Source organism: Miniopterus schreibersii (assembly GCF_964146895.1).
Source record: "Miniopterus schreibersii genome assembly, chromosome: 12".
Taxonomy (NCBI): domain Eukaryota; kingdom Metazoa; phylum Chordata; class Mammalia; order Chiroptera; family Miniopteridae; genus Miniopterus; species Miniopterus schreibersii.
This window is the reverse complement of record NC_138112.1, coordinates 34,071,731-34,091,767: the sequence shown is the minus strand read 5'-3', so window position 1 is coordinate 34,091,767 and position 20,037 is coordinate 34,071,731. Positions and strand designations below refer to the sequence as shown.

The 20,037-nt window shown below is 39.9% G+C and overlaps 1 protein-coding gene across 3 annotated transcripts in view; it reads left to right on the top strand.

The window, feature by feature from the left end:
• UVRAG (UV radiation resistance associated) overlaps positions 1-20,037 on the top strand; it is a 242,905-nt gene that overhangs the window by 202,101 nt on the left and 20,767 nt on the right. For all 3 annotated transcript variants that reach the window (XM_081154782.1, XM_081154783.1, XM_081154784.1), the window contains one exon: positions 13,308-13,399. In XM_081154782.1, the coding sequence (XP_081010908.1) occupies positions 13,308-13,399 (92 nt within the window). The remainder of the gene's footprint in view (positions 1-13,307; positions 13,400-20,037) is intronic.

Below are 20,037 nucleotides of genomic sequence, written 5' to 3'. Positions count from 1 at the left end.
CTCCAGCTGTTTGCGTCGTGGAGCGCACGGAAGGGAGCGGCTCACCGAGGAGGCGGGGAGGCTGGAGTCCTCATGTGCTGCAGCGCTCGGAGACCCCAAAACACGTCCGCTGGGGATCGAGGGCCCCTTCTCTGGTGAAGCTTACTTGATATGGCTTTGAACAGCTTGATCCGATAGAGATCAGATAGTACCATGACAACTGATAAATTGTGCCATTACAGTTATTGATAAAACGGGGGGGGGGGGAGGGAGGGGTGTTAAATATACAGTTATTCTAGACAAGTCCAAAATGTAAGTAAAGGGTATAGCCAAGGAAAGGAGATAACTGTCTGCCCAGGGCTCTTGCTGTCATCTAAGTGTAAACCTTGCATCCTAGTTTTGAAAACTAGGGCCTTAAAGATTGTTGCAAATACCCTGGGGCAGTCCCTTCCTCGAGTGAACAGTTTCAGCTACTTCAGAGACCTCTGGGAGCTTTGTCACCAGAGCAGGTGCCTTAACCAGGGACTTCTCCACGGCCCTGCTGATCCCAGTAAGGCAGTCTTCCTCTAAATGAAGCCTTTGGTGCAGCTCCATGGACCTCAAGGGCATCCAGACACCTTGCCGTGAGGCTTGCCAGGCCCTTGCAGCCCCTCGTAGCCATAGAACGCTCTCCGTCTCTTTAGCTGACCTGAAACCTGTAACCTCCCCATTGGAGACTTGTACTCTGACTCTCCACTGAGCAAGAAGGTGACGGAGGTGGAGGGAGGGATGGGCAGTTTGTCCATTTCTCCAGTCCATTATTTTTCCCTCGTATAAAGCCATCATCCTTCTTCGAGGCCATCTAACTGTTAAACTGTCCATCACACCTAGTCACCTGTCAACTGACATTCTGGTTACTTCTTTGGGCCTCAGGATTTGGAACTTTGTGTGAGGTCTTCTTATCCAGGCTGCTCAGTCCTGCGGTAGCCCTGCATCCCTCTGGCCTCATCCCTGGCCTTTCCCATTTCGAACTGCTCGCTGTTTCCCATGTTCTCTCTTGCTTCTGGGCTTTTACACATGCAGTTTCCTCTGTTTGGAAAACTCTCTCCCCTTTCACGTAGTAAAACCCAGCTCGCACTGTATGGCTCAGGTCGCTTATCACTTCCTTTCCAGATGCCCCTGTCTCCCCTAGGCTTGGTTAGGTGCCCCTCCTCTGTGTTCCTCTAATTTCCTCTAATGTGTGGTACTCATTGTTCTTTAATTATGGTTCTCATTTTTTAAATATCTTTTTCCTTATATTAGGGTTACTTTAAATGCAGGAACTGCCTCTTCTTCATTTTATAACTTCAGTCCATGGCCTAGCACATGGAAGGTGTTCAGTGTCTGTTGACCGAGTGAATAGCTGATTTCAGCTGCATGTCTCCTTTGTGCCTATGTAAGACTGGAGGCGGAACAGGAAGGGCAGGCTTGGCGGTGTTCCCATAGCTAGTTTAGATAGCTGTGCTGTGCTTTCCCCGCTTGATAAACAGGTCACTTAATGCTGTGTACTTTGCTTTAACAACCAAAGATTTTGTCCTATGCTGAACTAGTTATTCATGTGTTTTTTAGTTTTTCACTCTGTCTTCCATAAACTTGAACATCCACATTTGGCTCTTAGCCTGACAAGATCTTCCAGAATATTTTGGAGAACCATAATCTCTAGAGAGCAAAAACTCAGACTCCCCCAAATAGATAAAGTTGGAGATGATTGTTCAGTGACCCTAACCCCTTCCCCCTGAACACTTAAATTAGCCGTTGGAGGAGTATGTCCCAGCATGTGTTTAATGTTCAAAATGTTATTTGCTAACTAAAAACCCCCATGCCTTGTATAGAGCTATCCCCATTGTACCTGACATATAGTAGATATACAAAATGTAATCTGTCTACCTTGGCCAGGTAGCTCAGTTGCTTAGAGTGTCCTTCCCATACACCAAGGTTGTGGGTTCAATCCCCGGTCAGAGCACATACAAGAATCAACCAATGAATACATAAATAAGTAGGACAACAAATCTTTCTCTCTCTCTCTAAAGTAAATAAATAAAATATATGTTATCTTTCCATCAAGGAACTGCTCAGGTCACATTTTCCTCATGAATTCACTCCAGTTATCTCAGGTAAAAGGTAGATGTAATCTTCTCCACCTGTATTAGTTTTCTATTGCGTCATAACAAATTACTATAAGTTTAGCAGCTTAAACAGCATCCATTTTTATCCCATAGTTTTGTAGGTCAGAAGTCTGGGTGGACTCATCTGGTTTCTCTGCTTCCAGGCCTCACCAGGCCAAAATCAAGGTGTCAGTCAGGCTGGGCTCTTATCTGGAGGGTCTTGGAAATCATTTACTTCCAAGCTCATGTAAATTGTTGGCAGACTCCAACTCCTTGCAGCTGTAGGTCTTAGGTTCCCATTTACTTGCTGGCTTGCAGCCAGGGGCCACCCTTTGCTCCTAGAGGCCTCCTGCATTCCTTCTCACATGGCCCCTCCATCTCCAGCAATGTCCCATCAAACCCTTCTCACAGTTCAGATCTCTGAACTTTTCTTCTGCTGCCAACCAGAGAAAACTTTCTGTTTTTAAAGGGCTCTTGTGATTAGATTAGGCTCATGGAAATAATCTCCCTTTACCATAAACATAAAATAATCAGAGAGACAACAGGGAATGACGGTTATGAGAGCCATCTTAAATTTCTGCCCATTGGACCCCAGCCTTCAAACTCTCACAGAAGGTTGCATTTTCCCCCCAGGTTCACTTAGTTATCATTCATTTAAAAGGTAGCCTCCTGCAGGGTGGCATCCATGGCTGGGTCATTTTGTAACAGCCAGTCACACCTTGCATACCTTGCCTGTTGTAGGTATTCAGTGTTGTAGGTATATCTAATGAATTGTTTGCTTTTTGTTAAATAAATTGTGAGATCAAAAGATGAGTAAAATTATTCCAGACCAAATTGTATGAGTGTCTATCCAGTGGGAGGAGCAATGTGCGCTCAACAGTTCATTGTCGTTGGGGTGGGGCTATGTCTTGGGGTTTTTGTTTTGTTTATTTGAAACTACATTTATTTATGATCAACCAGAGAGACTAAACAATGGGCACATGGACTTGGACTCTAATGTAATTCAAGTAAAGTCAGAAGAATTTCACCAAAAAACTTAAAAGGCATGAAGTTGATATTATAGTAAAATTAATATTTTAAGGAAAAAATCATTAATGAGAGAAAAGAGCATTCTGGAAAACTGTGTTCCATTTAGGGCACCTCATTACCGGATTCTTTAGGGGAAACTGGAGAGAGTTCAGAGACGTAAAGAATGATGAAGAGGCTGTGGGGATTAATTTCCAAGCAAAGGCTTAAAAAGACTATGTGTAGCTTAGCTGGACAACAAAGTGGAGATGTAACTGTTGTCAAATGTCTGATATCAAGACAAGGAATGTGTTTCAGGAGTTGAGGGTCTCCTAAGCATTGGAGTCAAACGAGGAATGAGGAAACAGTCTTTTCTAACCACCTTGTAAGCAGGATTTGGCCTGTACTGGAGTGCAGAGTATCAGAGTTGCGTTCAAATCTCAGCTCCTCGACCCTTTACCTGTGAAATTTCAAGGACTCCTTTAAACTTTTAAACTTAGTCAAGTGCATAGAGAGAATTTTAAGACCTACCTCCTGGGGTTATTATGCAGATTAAATGAAATGACGTGAGTGAACAGCCAAGTCCCATGCCTGCACAGATTGCAGGTTGAGAACAGTAGCTGCTGCTGCTATTCCCATTATCATCGTCATTCTTAAGTGGTAGGAGTTTAAAGGGCTAGAGTCAGAAAACTAGGGTTGCAGATTCAAGCTCTACCATTTATTAACTCAGTTTCATCAACCATAATAGAGCTATAGAAGACTGAATGAAATAATACAATGTGAAATGTTTAGCATAATGCCTGGTGTAATTAAACTACTCAGTAAACATAGCAGCTGTAGCATTATTTTTGTTATCAACACAATTATCATTCCACCATAGAACCTGGCCGAAGGCCTAGCATATATTCAAATTATTTCCCAATTTTCTGTATTATAAATAATATCATGTGCATACCAACGTTGTCACTGTTATCACTACCACCACATACATACACATACAAGCTCTTCAGTAATCATTTGTTGAATTGAAAAGTAATTTTTTCCAATGATCGTGCCAGGTATTTGTGGTCACTGTACATTCTTGGGGAAAGACCAGAATGGGCTTCTGTATTCCTTGTGTAATCAAATTTATGATAACAGATTTTTAAGTGCATTTTTTATTCCAATAAAACCGATATTTAGATTTGCCTGAATTTCTGTGAAAGAATCCCTGCATTTAGAATAGCATTTTCATTTTTGTCTTTTACATACAAAATAATTACCTGTGTCTCCTTATTACAAATGAGATTGTGTTTTTCAGTAAACAGAATTTACGCTAGCTAGATTAAGCAGAAATGGCATTAATTAGAGGGTTACTAATTAGGAATTATTAAGATTAATTAGAGGGTATTAATCAGATGTATTAGGTATTCATCAGAGGTAGTTCACAGAAACCGCAGGAGGGCCCGAAGAAGAAATACAGATGGTTAACAACAACAAAAAAAGCACATGAAAAGATGCTTAACATTATTAGTCATTAGGGAAATGCAAATTATAACTATAATGAGGTACTACTACATACTTGTTAGAATGACTAAAATTTGAAAAACTGACAGTATCAAGTCCTGATGATGATGCAGAACAACTGAAACACACATTGCTGAGGGGAATGCCAAATTGTATAATCACTTTGGAAACAGTTTGGCATTTAAAAAAATGAAGTTAAACAAATACCTACCATTCAATCTAGAAATTCCATTTCTAGGTATTGCTCCAAGAAGAATAAAAATACAAGTCCAAAAAAACCCCTTTGCTATACACAGGTGTAAACCAAATGTTACATATAGCACCTTAATTCATAAGAGCCAAAACTTGAAACCACCCAAATGTTTATTAACTGGCATATAGATAAGCAATGTGTGGTATATGTGTACAGTGGAATACTACTCAGCAGTGAAAAGGAATTAACTACTCATATGTGCAACAGCATGGATGAATCTCAAAAGTATAAATGAAAGAAGGCAGACATAGGAGGCTAAATATTCTGTGATTCCATTTATAAGAAATTCTAGAAAACTGTCTCTGTCCTATTAGACTATGATCTTCTTTATCTGATATAGTTCTTTACATCAAGATTGCATAAAAGTGCATTGGAAGCAGAAATGCTGAGTTTGATCAGTTTAGAGAGCAAAGTTTAGCTACCAAGGGAATCAGGAATCCAGGTTGGCTCACAGGTCTATACAAGGTAGTTTGGGGGTAAATCAGGGTGTGCAGAACTAGTAACATGAGGGCAGGGAGCCAAGGTTGAGCTTGCTAGACCTGACAGATGAATATCTGCTCTAATGGACCCTACTACACAAGTTTGTCCATTCACATAGCCTTAGGCCAAAAGGAAAATAACCTTCATTATTTAAAGTTGATTCCAGTTGCTGTTGAGGGTATGATCTACCTACCTTTAACAAATTTCCAATTCTACTTTACTTATCCATTTGCAATTTGCTTTACTGACCTGACCCTCTTTTGCAACTCACAAAAATTGGCAGTGATCGAGACCACACTTAAGATCATGCTGACCCCAGAGATGCATGTCTAATAGTGCTTCTGATTGTTTTCTGGCAAATGTAAGATTCTAAAGCAAAGGACCATCTTAATTGAAGTGTTTTTAATAGAACAGATTTTATAATGATAAGTTTGATTCAAATATAACCTGTGCCTCATAAATACAACTTGTGATATAAAGGAAAGAGCCTGTGGTTAGAACTCAGCAAATGTAGATTCTGGTTGCTGGGTTCAACCTGTTCAACCTTAGATAGGCCACTTAATCTCCCACTCACCTTATAAAGTAAGTGAAGCTGGTGGGCTGGTGCTCTCAGAGGTGCCATTCAGCTCTAATATGAATCCGAAATTCTAAGACTAGTTGATAGTTTGATTGGGAGGAGGAATGGAAGAAACTTCTCCATTTTTTAGATTTAAGAGCTTTTAGACTTCACTTTCAAGGCTTTTCAGACCTCAGAATGGCAGGCCTCAGCTGTGTCCAGTGTTTACATTATAACATATCTATTTTGGGAAAGAACTGGCATGGTTTATAGATAGGAATGGAAAAGTGTTTAGGTGGTTCTTGCAACTAGAGGCTCATAATCAGGTTCTTATACTTTTCCTTAGAGGTATATATTGCATCGACTTACTGTAAGAAACAGTATTATTGCTCATATTAAATATTCTTTAAGTAGCTTTTCCACATCTTTGAAAGAGTTGTATTTTCTTCTAGGAAGGCTGATTGTATTTTTGACATGGTGGTGTCCATTTTGTGAGCTCTTAATCTAGTTCTTTTTATGTCAGCGAAACCTTAGCATTTAAAGATGAATTGAAATATTGGTAACTGTTCCTATAGAGATCTTTGACTACATAAGCCAAAACTGTAAAGTTAAGTCTTTGATGCATATGTGCGTTTTTAATTTCTTAGTTTCTGAGTTCCCCTAGTCCAGTTCTCTTTGTAGTCAAATTCATTGTAATCCCATCACGAAAGTGTTGATCTTTTAGTAACCTTTATTGAAGCGTTGTATTAATCCACATTCCCTCACGGTAACAGACGGTTTGTATCAAACATTTCATGCAGCTTAGCTCAAGCCCCATATGGAACTAATAAGCCACGCAATAAGTGGCCTTGTGTAGTTTGGAAGTGTGTGTGTGTGTGTGTGTGTGCACGCGCGCCCGCGTGTGTGTGTGTGTGTGTGTGTGTGTTTCATCTAAACTGAATTTCTTCTGCCAAAACCTAAATGACAAAATGATTCCTGAACCCCGGAGTCTTTCCTGGCCTGGAAAAATTGTGTGTTTATAAAATAAAGATAAAATTGAGCACTTTGATATTAAATTAGGCCTCTTAGCTCAATAGGAAGATGCTCACTGAGTATAAGAATTCAGCCTTTATTTCTCAGAAGTGCAATCACACTTTATTTTTAAATGTGATCTCCAAAGCTGCAAATGGTTTTACTAGTCAATGGAGCACCATTTATCAAGCTGTGTGTACTAGTTAATTTCAACTACAAGAGCTTTAACATCATAATAGATACGTCTTTTTGGTGAAACTCACAGTGAATATATAGTGATTTGGGATGAAACCAGCATGAGGCTTTGGAAAAATACTAAAAAAACTATATTTTTTTACGAAAAGGTGGTATGGGGAGGAAAACAAAGTGAAGATAGTTAATGTTATTTACTTGTCTACAGTTGTCTGTTGCAGTCTAAGTGTATTCTTTGCTCTTGTTTCTTTCTTTTTGCTTGTTCCAGTAACTGTAAAGCCAGATCTTCCTGGTTACTGTAGTACAGGGATTTTCTTTCGCTAGTAGACAATAGCATTTGTTCATTTTTCCAGGGAAACCACTGAACACTGCTTTTCCCCACTTCCCATCTAATTTATCATCTATGTGTAGTTTTCACCTAGTAGCTTACTAAAGAGTTGCACAAAAATGTAATTGCTCCCATGGAGCTCTAAACCAATCAGAGTAAAGCTGAAATTCCAGCTAATTGAAACCAATTCTACTTAAAACTGCTTACACTCTTTGGGTGGTGGTGCAGTAGGAAGTTGTTACAAAAGGTGTTTATTTCAGAGACTAATTTGAGGCAGTTAGACAGACCCAAAGTAATATTTTATTTGCCTGTTTCTTGGCATCTGCTTTCCCCAATCAGAAGTGAGAGCAGAAGGAGCTGCGTTTAGGGAAGTGTGGGACTGATAATAGTTGGCGAGGGCAGGTTTCTGATGGAAAGCGCAGCAGGATTTCTTAAAGAAAGGGGCACTTCAGTCTTTTAACCTGTCCTTCACAGTTGCCTCTGGAGTTGTTTTCCTCATTCACTCTCCTGTTCAAAACCCTGCAGTTGATTCTTACTGCTGACAAGGAAGATAAAGTTCAAACTCTTCGGCTTAGCGCTCTAGGCCCTCTAGGCCCTCAACAGTTTTAATGAATACCCTCTAAAAATCAGGCATCAGGAGTTTCCATATTCTATACAAATTCTAATTGAATAATTAAACTCTTACAACAAACTTATGAGACAAATGTTGTTGGTCCTGTTTTATAGACAGGCACAGATAGGTTGTGTAACTTGCTCAAGGTTATATACATTCTGTTTTGAGAACAAAGTGTGAGTCCAGGGCTGTCATTCCAAAGACAGAGAGCTGATTCACAATGGACATTAAATATTTGTTAATTGAATGACCAGGGTGTGTAGGAACTTAGGAAATGTAATTCTTCCGCTCCTTCTCGTCCTTGCCCTTTCCTCCTTGACCTCGTTCCTTCTTTCCTTCCTTTTTCACTAATATTTTATCAAAGAGTTAACTTGTTAAAGAATTAATTAATACAAATTTAGATGTGTTCTTCTCATGAAGGAACATTTTTGATAGCGGGTTAGTTCTACCTGACTTAGTATTGTATAAAAAGGAACCCATCCTACCCCTTCTGTTCTTTATAAACTTCCCCGGAGGTGTCCAGAGAGGTATCTTCTTCCATCAACGTACCTCTCAAGGGGATTGGTAAAGATTTGACCCTTTTAGCCAAGTTTGATTTCTGACGCCATCAGAGGTGGGCAAAACCAGAATGGGGCTGAATGGGCTGCTGTTCCTTCCTCACTCACGTTGTGAATGTGCGCTACCTTGACTATATTTTTATATTAAAATCCTTAGATGCATGATTCAAACCTGTAATTTTTAGAGAATTTAGAGTGGACTCATAGAACTTTGAAAGCCTTTTAGAGATGATCAAGTCCAGAGGAGTCTGAACTGCAAATGGGAATGCCTGCAAGGTCTCTGACCGGACTCCACCACCACAGCCTACAATGAGAGCAGCTCCCTATTTGTTTCATACTTTGGGCTTCCACATAATGTTTTATCTGAACAAAGGATTCCAGGGCTACCAAAAAGTTTGAAAATTATTTGGCTAGCCCAAGCAGGGAAGGGACTTGCTCATGGCCGTACAGCAGAGCTGGGTCTGTCACCCAAGTCTCCTGACACTCACATCATGTTATCAATCTTCCCGTTTCACTATGTAATTATTTTAAAAATATTACATGTATATGTATTTATTGCTGCCTCTCTGGAGTGCTTGTTGTCAGAAGCCTAGTAAATTAAAAAATTAAAAATTAAAGAAATAACATTTTAAAAAGCAGACAGTGTACTTAAGATTGGAGGACTCCCTCTAGAAAAATATAGTTCCCACAATGAGAGCTTCTGGGACTGATATGTCCTCCACAGAAAGAGCTAGATTTCCATCCACTCATTCTGAAGTGTAATCCCCCAGTGTGTAGACTATCTGATCAGCTTTTTAAAGTCTTATTTGTAGAGATGAATGACAACCACAGATTAGTAGGCATTAAAGAAAAGCTAATATATATTTTTAAGTCTAAAATGAAGAAAGAAATCCAGAAGTAACTAAATGAAGGAGATAAAATAATAATAATAACAATAATACAAGAACATAATCAGAATTAGGGGTTAAGAGTTTTCATATTGAAAGAACTCACTAAGTGCCCAGCACAATGAATGAAAAAGAATCCAAACAAGGCTAGTCACTGTGAAATTTTAGAAAACTAGGATTAAAGAATAAAATCCTAAAAGATTCTAGAGAGAACAATCAGCTCACAAAGGACCAGGAATCAGAATGTTATCAGGTTTCTCAGTTGCCATATGCAAAGTGAAATGACAGTAAAACAATACTTTATAAATTCAGAAGGAAATTATTCTCAGCCTGCATTCTATACCCAGGCAAACTGTCATTCAAGTGTGAGAATGGAATAAAGGTATTTTTAAATATTCAAGGTGTCAAAAAAGATACCTCCTGTGTTCCCCTTCCCCAGAAAGCTATTATAGGAGATGCTCCACCAAGAAGGGGCAGTAAATAAAGAAGTCATAAGACCTAGGGAACAACAGCTTTAACACAGAGAAGTAAACAAAATGTCCAAGGTGATGGTGAAGGAAAGTTCTGGGAAGATAACAGTGGAACAGGCCTAGAGAGCAGCCAGTTCAGATTGGAGCGCAGAGAGGGATGCCTCACGAAATATCTCCAAGCGGGGGAAATGGACTCAGTAGGTTATATGATGCTTCTAATCATAATGAGAAAGATTTTAGGGTTTTGTCGTCATTTGGGGAGGATCTAGTGATCTAACTGAGTACAAGATACTATCAAGATAAGTACTCAAGCCCTAGCCAGTTTGGCTCAGTGGTTAGAGCGTCGGCCTGAGGACTGAAGGGTCCCAGGTTCAATTCCGGCCAAGGGCACGCACCTCGGTCGCAGGCTTGATTCCCGGTCGGGAAGTGTGCGGGAAGCAACCAATCGATGTGTCTCTCTCACATCGATGTTTCTCTCTCTCTCTCTCTCTTCCCCCCCCTCCACTCTCTCTGAAAAAGCAATGGAAAAAATATCCTCAGGTGAGGATTAAAAAAAAGAGAGTGATAAGTACTCAACAAGTGGGGGGAAAATGGCAATTAGCACTTCAAGAAAAACGACCAAAAAACTGCAAAAAAAGGAATAGTATATTACATGACTCAGCACTGAACAGTATTTTTGTAGCTATAGTAAGGTAAACACTAAATATTGATTTAACAAAAACTGTGATTTTGAATATCTTGAGCATGAGAAGTCAAGTTGGGAGGTAGAGAGTGAAATCCTCGTGTTCTTTAATAAAGTCAGTAGGTAGCTTGTGGGTTAGGGCTAAAATGTTAGTGTAAGAGGAGTCATACAGGAGCGCTAACTTTCATTTTTCATAGTAGGAACCCAGTAGATGATGGCTGAAACTGGAAGGGAAGGAGTAAGAAATATTAGCATATTATTCAGAGATACGGCGGTAAAGAAGCAGCAGCTGAAAGCAGTTGCTACTGAAGAGCGGAGAGCTGTTGCCTTCTCATCATAAGCCTTGTAGTAGTTTCGACTTTAAACAATACATGTACTTTATTTTAAATATTAATGTGTCTGTTTTATGTGTGAATTTCATTTCTTTTTTTTATTGTTGGCATTGTGACAGATGTCCCCCATCCTCTCCCTTTGCCCCCTCCACCTAACCCCCCCCCACACTCCCCCTTCATCACATTGTTGTCTGTGTCCGCGGGCTCCGCATAGTCGCATTTATGTTCTTTGGCTAACCTCCGATGTTGAAAGGACGGCATGGTAGAAGGAACTGGAGCTGTTACCAGGGTCTGGCCTTGGCTTTGTCCTTTATCAGCTCTCTGGTCTGGGGCAGGACACTTGCTGTATTGAGTCTTAGTTTCTTCACTTATGAAAGGAGGGGGTTGGAAAAGATGATCTCCGGAGCCTCTATGTTACAATACCCTAAGATTCTGTGATAAAAAATAGTAGTGCTGCACAGCAAATGCAGAGTTAAGGCCTGGGTGGAGGCTTGCAAGGCCCACATTTTCCTCTTTTGGTTGAAATCAGACTTGCAGACAAATTTTCCTTGTGGTCTCTGAAAGAATTCAACACCCACCTTCCACTGTGGACCTGGGGCAGGCAATTGACTGTATACTGGCTCAGGGACGCATAGCTTAGTGTTATTTCAGTATGGTTTTTTGATATTTAATATTTTTCAGTATGAATCACAGGTGAAATTGCCATGCCATGTGTAAACAATTTCACTTTTTTATTGAAACAATGAATTCAGGAATGTCATATTGGGATATCAGCCATTTTGCTTTTATCAATGTATGGGAAAAAATGCTTTTATATTAACATAAGAAATGATGTCATTTAATATGGAGTAGATCTTATAACTCAAGGTCAGCAAATCTCAGGAGGTGATTCAGGTCACCAAGCTAAGTTTTGGAAAAGGAAAAGAATATTTTTCCCTTTGTCTTCTCGAGTGTTTTTACCAATTTTCCTCTCACTTTGGGGTAAAGGGTGGAGTAGCATGGTCATGAAAAGGAGGCTCTGACTAATAATATATTTGCCATTGAAATATGTGTTCCTGGAGAATTTACTTTCCTTTTCTGAGCTTCAGTTTCCCCAAAAGGAAAGGATTGCCTTAAATATTTTTCAAGATTCCTTTTAGCTTTAACATTCTATGTTTCTACCGCCTTGTTTATGTGAGTGTTCAAGAGACCCAATTAGGTTTCGGGGTTTTCCTTTAAAAGTTCAGTGTAGTGAGAATGAACTTCTCACTACAAGTGAAAAACCAATTGATTACTAGATAGAAACAAAAGAAAACCTACTTTAATATTTTTTTGTTGGTCGTGGTTTTATTTTTTAAAAGAGGAAAATATTTAAAAGTTTGACTTAGTCACTTTTAAAGTTAGGTGCTAGAAAAGTAAAAATTCAGAACTGATGACCCTTCACATTTATACAACAATATGCAATTTACAAAGTGCCTTTTTCATATATATCATAACATTTGGAAACTACATTTCTGCAGGGCTGTGTTGCACACTTCCTGTGTATTTGATATTGTGTGTGAGCATGTATATGAATATGGACATGTACCTATCTCAGATCTTATCATGGTCAGTTAAGGAAGGGAGTGGGATTCAGAGACAGAGCGAGAGGGGGCAAGGAACAAACAGATGAAAACCATTTCGCAAGTTATCCAAAGAACATAGAAGGATACTTGATTTTAGAAAATCAGCCTTTAGCAGAAATAAGTAAAACTAAGAGCAGATCGAGCCCATAGGCCATAATTTCCTCATGCTAGCCCTGTAGCTCTGTGCTCTTGCTCTGGATGCAGAGGGAAATTATAAATACAAGAGAAATATAGAGCACAGCCTCTGTCAAACGTGGCTGGCTGTTTGTTTAATAAGCACTAACTGAGCACTAGCACAGTATCAGACACTGGTGGACATTAGGTCAACACAACATGATTCTTACGCATGATTATACAAAGGGAAGGATCAGTGAAAAAAAGGCTGAATGTGCTCAGAGTATATAATATCAAATGAAATACTGGTTTTATGGTATATGTCCCTGGAATGGATGTTAGCAGATCCTACAGGGGTCTTTGAAATATCCTGATTCCACAGTCAGTCATTCTTAATCTTTTCCAACTTTAGGGGATGAGGGAGCAAGAAATGAAAAGACTACTTTGAAACACCATCCCAAAAGTGTAGTTGATGATATTGGGATCATACATTCATATTTCCTGTTTTTGAGTTAAAAAAAAAAAAAAAAAAGACATGCTTAGTACATCGTGTTTCTAAAGCATTGTCTAGTATCTGCCAGAATTTCTTTCAATTCTATTTTTCTACCTTTGTAGCTAAGATATCAACATGGACTTGGGACTCCAGACTTGAGGCAAACCCTTCCTAACCTGAAAAACTTCATGGAACATGGACTACTGGTCAGGTGGTGAGTACCTTTATTTCTGATACTCAGAAACTGTAATGCACATAATAATCCTGAGAAACTTTTCTGACTTCCACACTACTCCACACCTGCCTTCTGGGTCTTCTTCTGTAATAAGATATCTGAAGAAAAGGAAAGACAGCCATTGTACTCTTGTAGGTCTAAACTCCCATCTGGCAAAAGAGGGTGAAGCACCCTCGGGAGGAAGAGGGTTCGAGGGAGTGTTGTTTGAACATTGGGAGGTTGGCTGGGCAAGCAATTGTTGAGTACATTGCTGAGGCAGAGACTGAAGTACAGCCCTGTGATTCATAAAAGGGAGAGACATGGAGCCCCTAAAACTTTTCTAAAGAGCAAGTAAAGGTCATAAATATAGAATGAGCAGCAGGATCAGTGGCTATGAGAGTTAAGGGAAGAAAGCACACAAGGAATAGGTTAGGTTTGTCAGGAGGCCAAGAGGCACATACTAGAGTGTTTCTTGTGTTTGGTGTCAATGCCTGTTGTTCCATGAGGGCAAGCTGCTACTTAAAAGTGCTTTGTCAGGATAGACATGACTTTTTTAAAAAGAAAGGGGAAATGGAGATCCGAGAGGCAGCAGAGTAGGTAGAAGTTACACTCACCTCCTCCCAGGTCCCAACTGGAATCAAAACTAAATTATAGAACAGTCAACCTGAATAACCAACTGACGACTAGCTGAACAGAAGTCGTATAACCAAGGATTTACAGAAGATAGCACATCTAGACTGGTAGGAAGGGTGGAGGCGTGAAAAGGGCTGCCCCACACCCATGTGAGGCAGTAGAGAATCCAGAGGAATATCTCAGCTGCAAAGGTCCCCCTGAGGAGTGTGGGGTCTCACCCTTATGCCAGGCTCCCCAGCCCGGAGCACCAGAGCCAGGAAGAAGAGCCCACATAACATCTTGCTGTGAAAAAAGCAGGGATTCAGTCCCCAGGGAGATATGGGAGTCTGATAGTAACCCAGGCACCTTCTTAAAGGGCCAGCGCACAAAACCACTTCCACAGCCACTCACCTTAAGCTCCAGCAGACAGAGCATGGTTCAGAGCGAAGTGGAGTCGTGCAAGGACAGACTGAGTTGTGTGGCTTTAAGGAGAGAGCTGAAGGGACAGCTGTGAGGTCGCTGTGCTGGGTCCTTCTCCTACACTGCAGAGATGGCCTGCAGGTGCCATCTTTCCTGGGTAGAGCATTCCCCTCCATACTGCATCAGCCTGCAGGAAAGCACTAGCCTCTACCCCCAATCCCTGTCACCCTGCCCTGCCGAGCTCATGCCCTGCTAAGGAGTCAGCTGCCTGGGCCTGGATGTCAGAGACAGAGTTGTGTGGCTCTGGGTCAGGGCCACTGGTGCTACCCTTCCTATGCAGAGCCCTCTCTTCACATGGCCAAATCTTGGTCTGTTTGGCCCTGAGAAACTCTGCTGGCCTTACCCTGATAACTTCCTGAGAACCCCAATACCGCCACAGAGGTCCACGGGCACTCAGCGGGTAGCGGCTCGTCTTGGTGTACCCTGCGACTTGCTGAGTTGCCTCAGTCCCGGTATTGGGGAGGATGTGGAATAAAGGGAGCCTTTGTGCACTGATGTTGTTCGGCCAGTATGGAAAACAGTATGGAGGATTCTTCAAAAATTAAAAATGCAACTGCCTTATGGCACAGTGATTCCACTTCTGGGTATATATCTGAAGAAACCAAAAACACTAATTCAAAGAATATACCCACCCTTATGTTGATTGCAGCGTTATTTATAATAGCCAAAATATGGAAGCAACCCAAGTGCCCATCAATAGACAACTGGATAAAAAAGTGGTGGTACATATATACAATGGAATATTACGCGGCCATAAAAAAGAATGAAATCTTACCATTTGGGACCACATGGATGGACCTAGAGGGTATTATGCTAAGTGAAATAAGTCAGTCAGAGAAAGACAAATAGCATATGATTTCATTTACATGTGGAATCTAAAGAACAAAGTAAACAAACAAACAAAATTGAAATAGACTCATAGACACAAAGAACAGACTGATAGTTGCCAGAGGGGGAGGGTGTTTGGGGAGTTGGGTGAAAAAAGTGAAGGGATTAAGAAGTACAAATTGTTAGTTACAGAATAGTCATGGGATCTAAGGTACTGCATAGGAAATATAATCAATAATATTATAAGTATGTATGGGCCAGGTGGGTACTGGAAATATTGGGGGACACACTTTGTAAGTATATGATTGTCTAACCACCATGCTGAACATCTGAAACTAATACAGAATAATGAATGTAAACTTTAATTGAAAAATAAAATTTAAACAAAAAGAGAAGGGGAAATGGAAAGTCTGATGCCAAGACATTAGAGTGATTCACTTGACTTAAATAAATGGAAAGCTATTGGCTCTAGCCGTGTGGTAATTCTTGAAGTTTGAATCTTTGAATGATAGGCAGTAACTTAGAAAATCGTATGAATGGAAATTAGGCTTTAGAAAGTTAGACAACTGGGAATGGTATGATTTCTTCTAAAGAGCACTGGCTTCTGATCCCCGATTTTTGTCTAACCTGCTGTGTGAATTTAGAGGCCTGCCTCTCTGAAATGTAATTTCCTCGTCTGTAATCCCTGCCCTGCTCATCTCACCAGTTTGTGGTGAGAATGAAATGCGGTGTTAGACGGAAAAACTATCTGTGGGGAGGAAGGTACAAGATTGGTTTCATTTTTTTCTGTGCTGTGAGGGTAGGTCTTGAGGATAATAAAAAAACAATACATATGATTAACCTTTACTTTGACATTTTTATTTTTGTCTCATGTGATCTTCAAAATGCAAGTTCCAGATGTCTCATTTTAGATAGGACTCCTGTTAAGCAAATACACAAATGTTTAAAGAATTCTAGTCAGAATATCAAAATAATTATAAAAGCTTGGTGTTGCTATGCCCTAAGGAATGATGGATAGGAATTGAGTTCTAAAATAAAATAATAGTAGGAAGGAGGAGGAGGAAGCCAGCAGGCGTTTGTTAGTTAGCATCAACTCTGTAAAGTCTGGAGCATGACAGGGGTACAAGACTCGAGGCCTGCCTTCAAGGGACTTGTGATCCAGCTGGAAACGGGTATATAATCCATGGAAGGCTTTATAACAGAAATGGTAAATAATGTAAAATAATAAAAAAAAAGGAGAGGTAACCCACAACGCTACCTGATTAATCACTAAATGAATCTTTCTCTGCACAAACAGCAAGAAGTCCCAGTATCATTTACTGAAGAGTCTGTCCTTTGTCCACTGTTTGATATGTCATCTGTTTCATATACCAGCTTCACTTATATGCGTGGATGTGTTTCCAGGCTCCCTATTCTGCTTCGTCGTTTTATCTATAGATAGGCGAATACCACATTTTTAATTATTACAGGATGTAATTTCTGTGAGTCTTGTTGAGGTTTGTAGATGCCCAATAAATAGCATCCCCCTTCCTCCTGACATTTGGAACAATTAGAGGCAGGGGATACAAGAGCAAACTAATAGAAATCAAATTGTCACTCTTGTTACCGATAGAGCTACTAGGAAAATGTGGCTTTAGATCTGTAATAAGAAGGGCTTGCAAAGATGTCACTCAAAATTAAACTTACCCTCATAATCACAGTGTGAACTGGAGAACCCTAGGCTTTCCCTGCAGAGGCAGGCCCTTGACTACACTGCAGAGAGTGGTCAGATGACTCTGCCGATGGGGCTAAGCCAAGAACACTCAGGTTTTATTTTCCTCTCTAAATTTACCAATCAGAAAAGGTCCTCCTTCTCTGAGAGCCAGTGAGTGAGAGGGTGCAGAGGGGCCAGGATGGTACTCCTAAGTCATGTTCCTCCAGAGCAAGGGAACCAGAAGGCACCCCAGCTTCTTTGATAGCCTGGTAGAGTAAGGCTCCTACTTAGGGTTCTTTTTCAAAATTCTTTTAGCTTTTCTTGACATATGAATTATATTTGAGTGATCCGACAGCTTTATGATATGGAGTCTTAACTGTGAACATGACATCTATCTGTTTTCTTTTTGTTTTTTAGATATATCTCAATGAAGTCTTTTCATTTCCTTCATAAAGGTCTTACAAATCTTTTATTAGATACTTAGTCCTAGGTAGCTTACCATTTTGATGGCTGTTATAAATTTTTCATTACAACATCCAACTTTTTTGGTAGCTAATGTACAGGAATACCACAGATTTTTTTTTTTTTTTTGTATTTTGGATAGAATCCAGCAGCTTTGCTAACATTAAGTACAATAGGTTGTCTTAGATTTTCTTGGATTTTCTCTGTACACAAGGTGTTTTTGTGAGTGATGGTTTTGTTTCTTCCTTTCTATTTTTACATCTTTTATTACTTTTTATTGTCTTATGTTTTATTATGGAAGAGGAACGGTGATCATGGATATCCTCGTTTTATTATTGATTTTAAAGAGAATGCTTCTAACTTTTCACCATTAAGTATTATATGTATTTATTGCAGGTTTAAATAGATAATCTTTATTAGCAAAAGGAAGTGTCTTTCGATTCCCAGTTCACTAAGTTGTTTTTCAATCCTCAATGTGTGTATATTGAATTTTATCAAATGCTTATTCTGATTCTGTTGAGACGATACTATATTTGCTCTCCTTTACTATGTTAATGTGCTAATAAATATTAATATATTTTCTAATGTTAATTCTCCTGGGATAAACTCTACCTAGATATGATATATTATTTTTTCCCATATTATTGGATTGGATTTGCTAATATTTAAAGAATATCCATATCCGTGAACTGAGATGAGACTAGCCTATAATTTTTCTTTCTCATATAATAATTGTTGTCTGATTTTGGTAACAGGGCTGTAACAGCCTCATTCTTTCTTTTCTATTCTCTGGAACAGTTGGTACACAATAGGAATTATCTGTATGTTGAAGGTCTGATAGAAGTTAGCAAAAGCCTAGTGTTGAGGGGAAAAGTATAGATTTTTAATGACTGATTTAATTTTTATAATGATTGTAGGTCTATTTATGTTCTATTTTTCCAATTCCTAGTTAACCCATTCCAGTCTGACTTCTAGTTCTATCAGGATACCTAAATTCCTCTTTTCTAGGTAGGTGCTTACTGAGCTCTATGTTGCCAAGCCCAGAGGTCACTTCTCATCTTGTTCTGCATCTCAGGAGCATTCCTACATTCTAGAAACAGTGTCCTTTCTTGGCTTCCACAATACTACCCTCCCGTGGATTTCCTCCATCCCTCGGCTTTTTCTGTTTTTCACATTCCTCCTACCATTGTATATGGATTCTCTGTGGTCCTGTCTTAGGTCATTCTCTCTTTTTCTCTCTCTACTTTCTTCTCATGTGGTCTCATTCATTCCCTTAGTTTTGAAAACTATATCTTTATGGCTCTCACAGTTATGTTTTCAGTATAAATCTCCCTGTAAATTCTGTATAGTCAAAGACCTACTTGACACCTCCCCTTGGAATATCAAGGCATCTCAGCCTCAACATCTAACGCTACCCTGCCAACAGTCTTCTTTCTTTCAGCAAGTGGCCCTGTCTACCCATTGCTCAGACCAAGGGAATCATCCTTTGATGCCCTTCTTTTCTTTACTCTTCCTAGATTCAATCTAATCATCAGCAAACCCTGTCATCTCAACTACAAAATATATATCAAATCTGACCATTTCCCACCATCTTTGTCACCCCAGTCCAAGTCACCACCTTCTCTTACCCAGACACTGCACTAATCCAGTTTGTTTCCCTGATTTTACTCTTTCCCACCTTTGTTCATTCTCCACAGCAGCCAAAGTGACCGTTGTGTCTTAATCACTCCCTCTCTTTGGTGGCTAGAATAAATCCAAGCTCTTGTTCATGGCCTGCCTGGCCCCTTCCTCTCCACTGCATCTCACGCCATGCTCCACCTTACTCTCACGTACGGTCGCTACACTGACCTCCTGAGTTACATGAGCAAGTTCTTTCCTGACTCAGGGCCATGACACTCACTGTCCTGTCTAGAATGTGCTCTCCCTCTTCCTTCTCTCTGATGGTGATCCGCAGCCCCACCCCTCACATAGAGGGAATAGTTTTGGAAAAGGCACAGTAGCTTTATTGGCAAAGAACAGACCACCTTGGCTGGAGTGCACATTCATTTTAGGAACAGAGAGAATCTGGGTTTTGTGGTACTTAGAGCTTATATAGTTTACGAACCCTTTTCAAGAAAAAATATAAACTGCAAATGCAAAATTAAGGGGGGAAAGTAAATATTTAAAATGAGAAACAAAATCACAGGAAATTACTGGAACTTTAGAGATTAGATCCCTTTCTTCTGAAATCTTTTTAGACAATTTACTCAAAATGCTTACACAGAAATGCTTCCTCATTGCAACCTGAGTGCCCTTTCCCTCCTGGACCACTGTGATTTCCAGCAACTTGCATTTCTAAGGTACAGAGAAATTAAATGACTTTCCAAGAATGGTTGACCCATGAGCCTCTAATAATAAAACTAGAATCTAGGTCTCCTGGCACTGATGTAAAAAAACCATTAAGCCACAAATTCACACATTTATGCAGTCCCCTCTGTGCCAGTTGTGCCAAGCACATTAACACTGAATGAATGGCATGGTACCACTTTATGGTGCTTCCATGAAAAATGGGCTACCAGGGTAG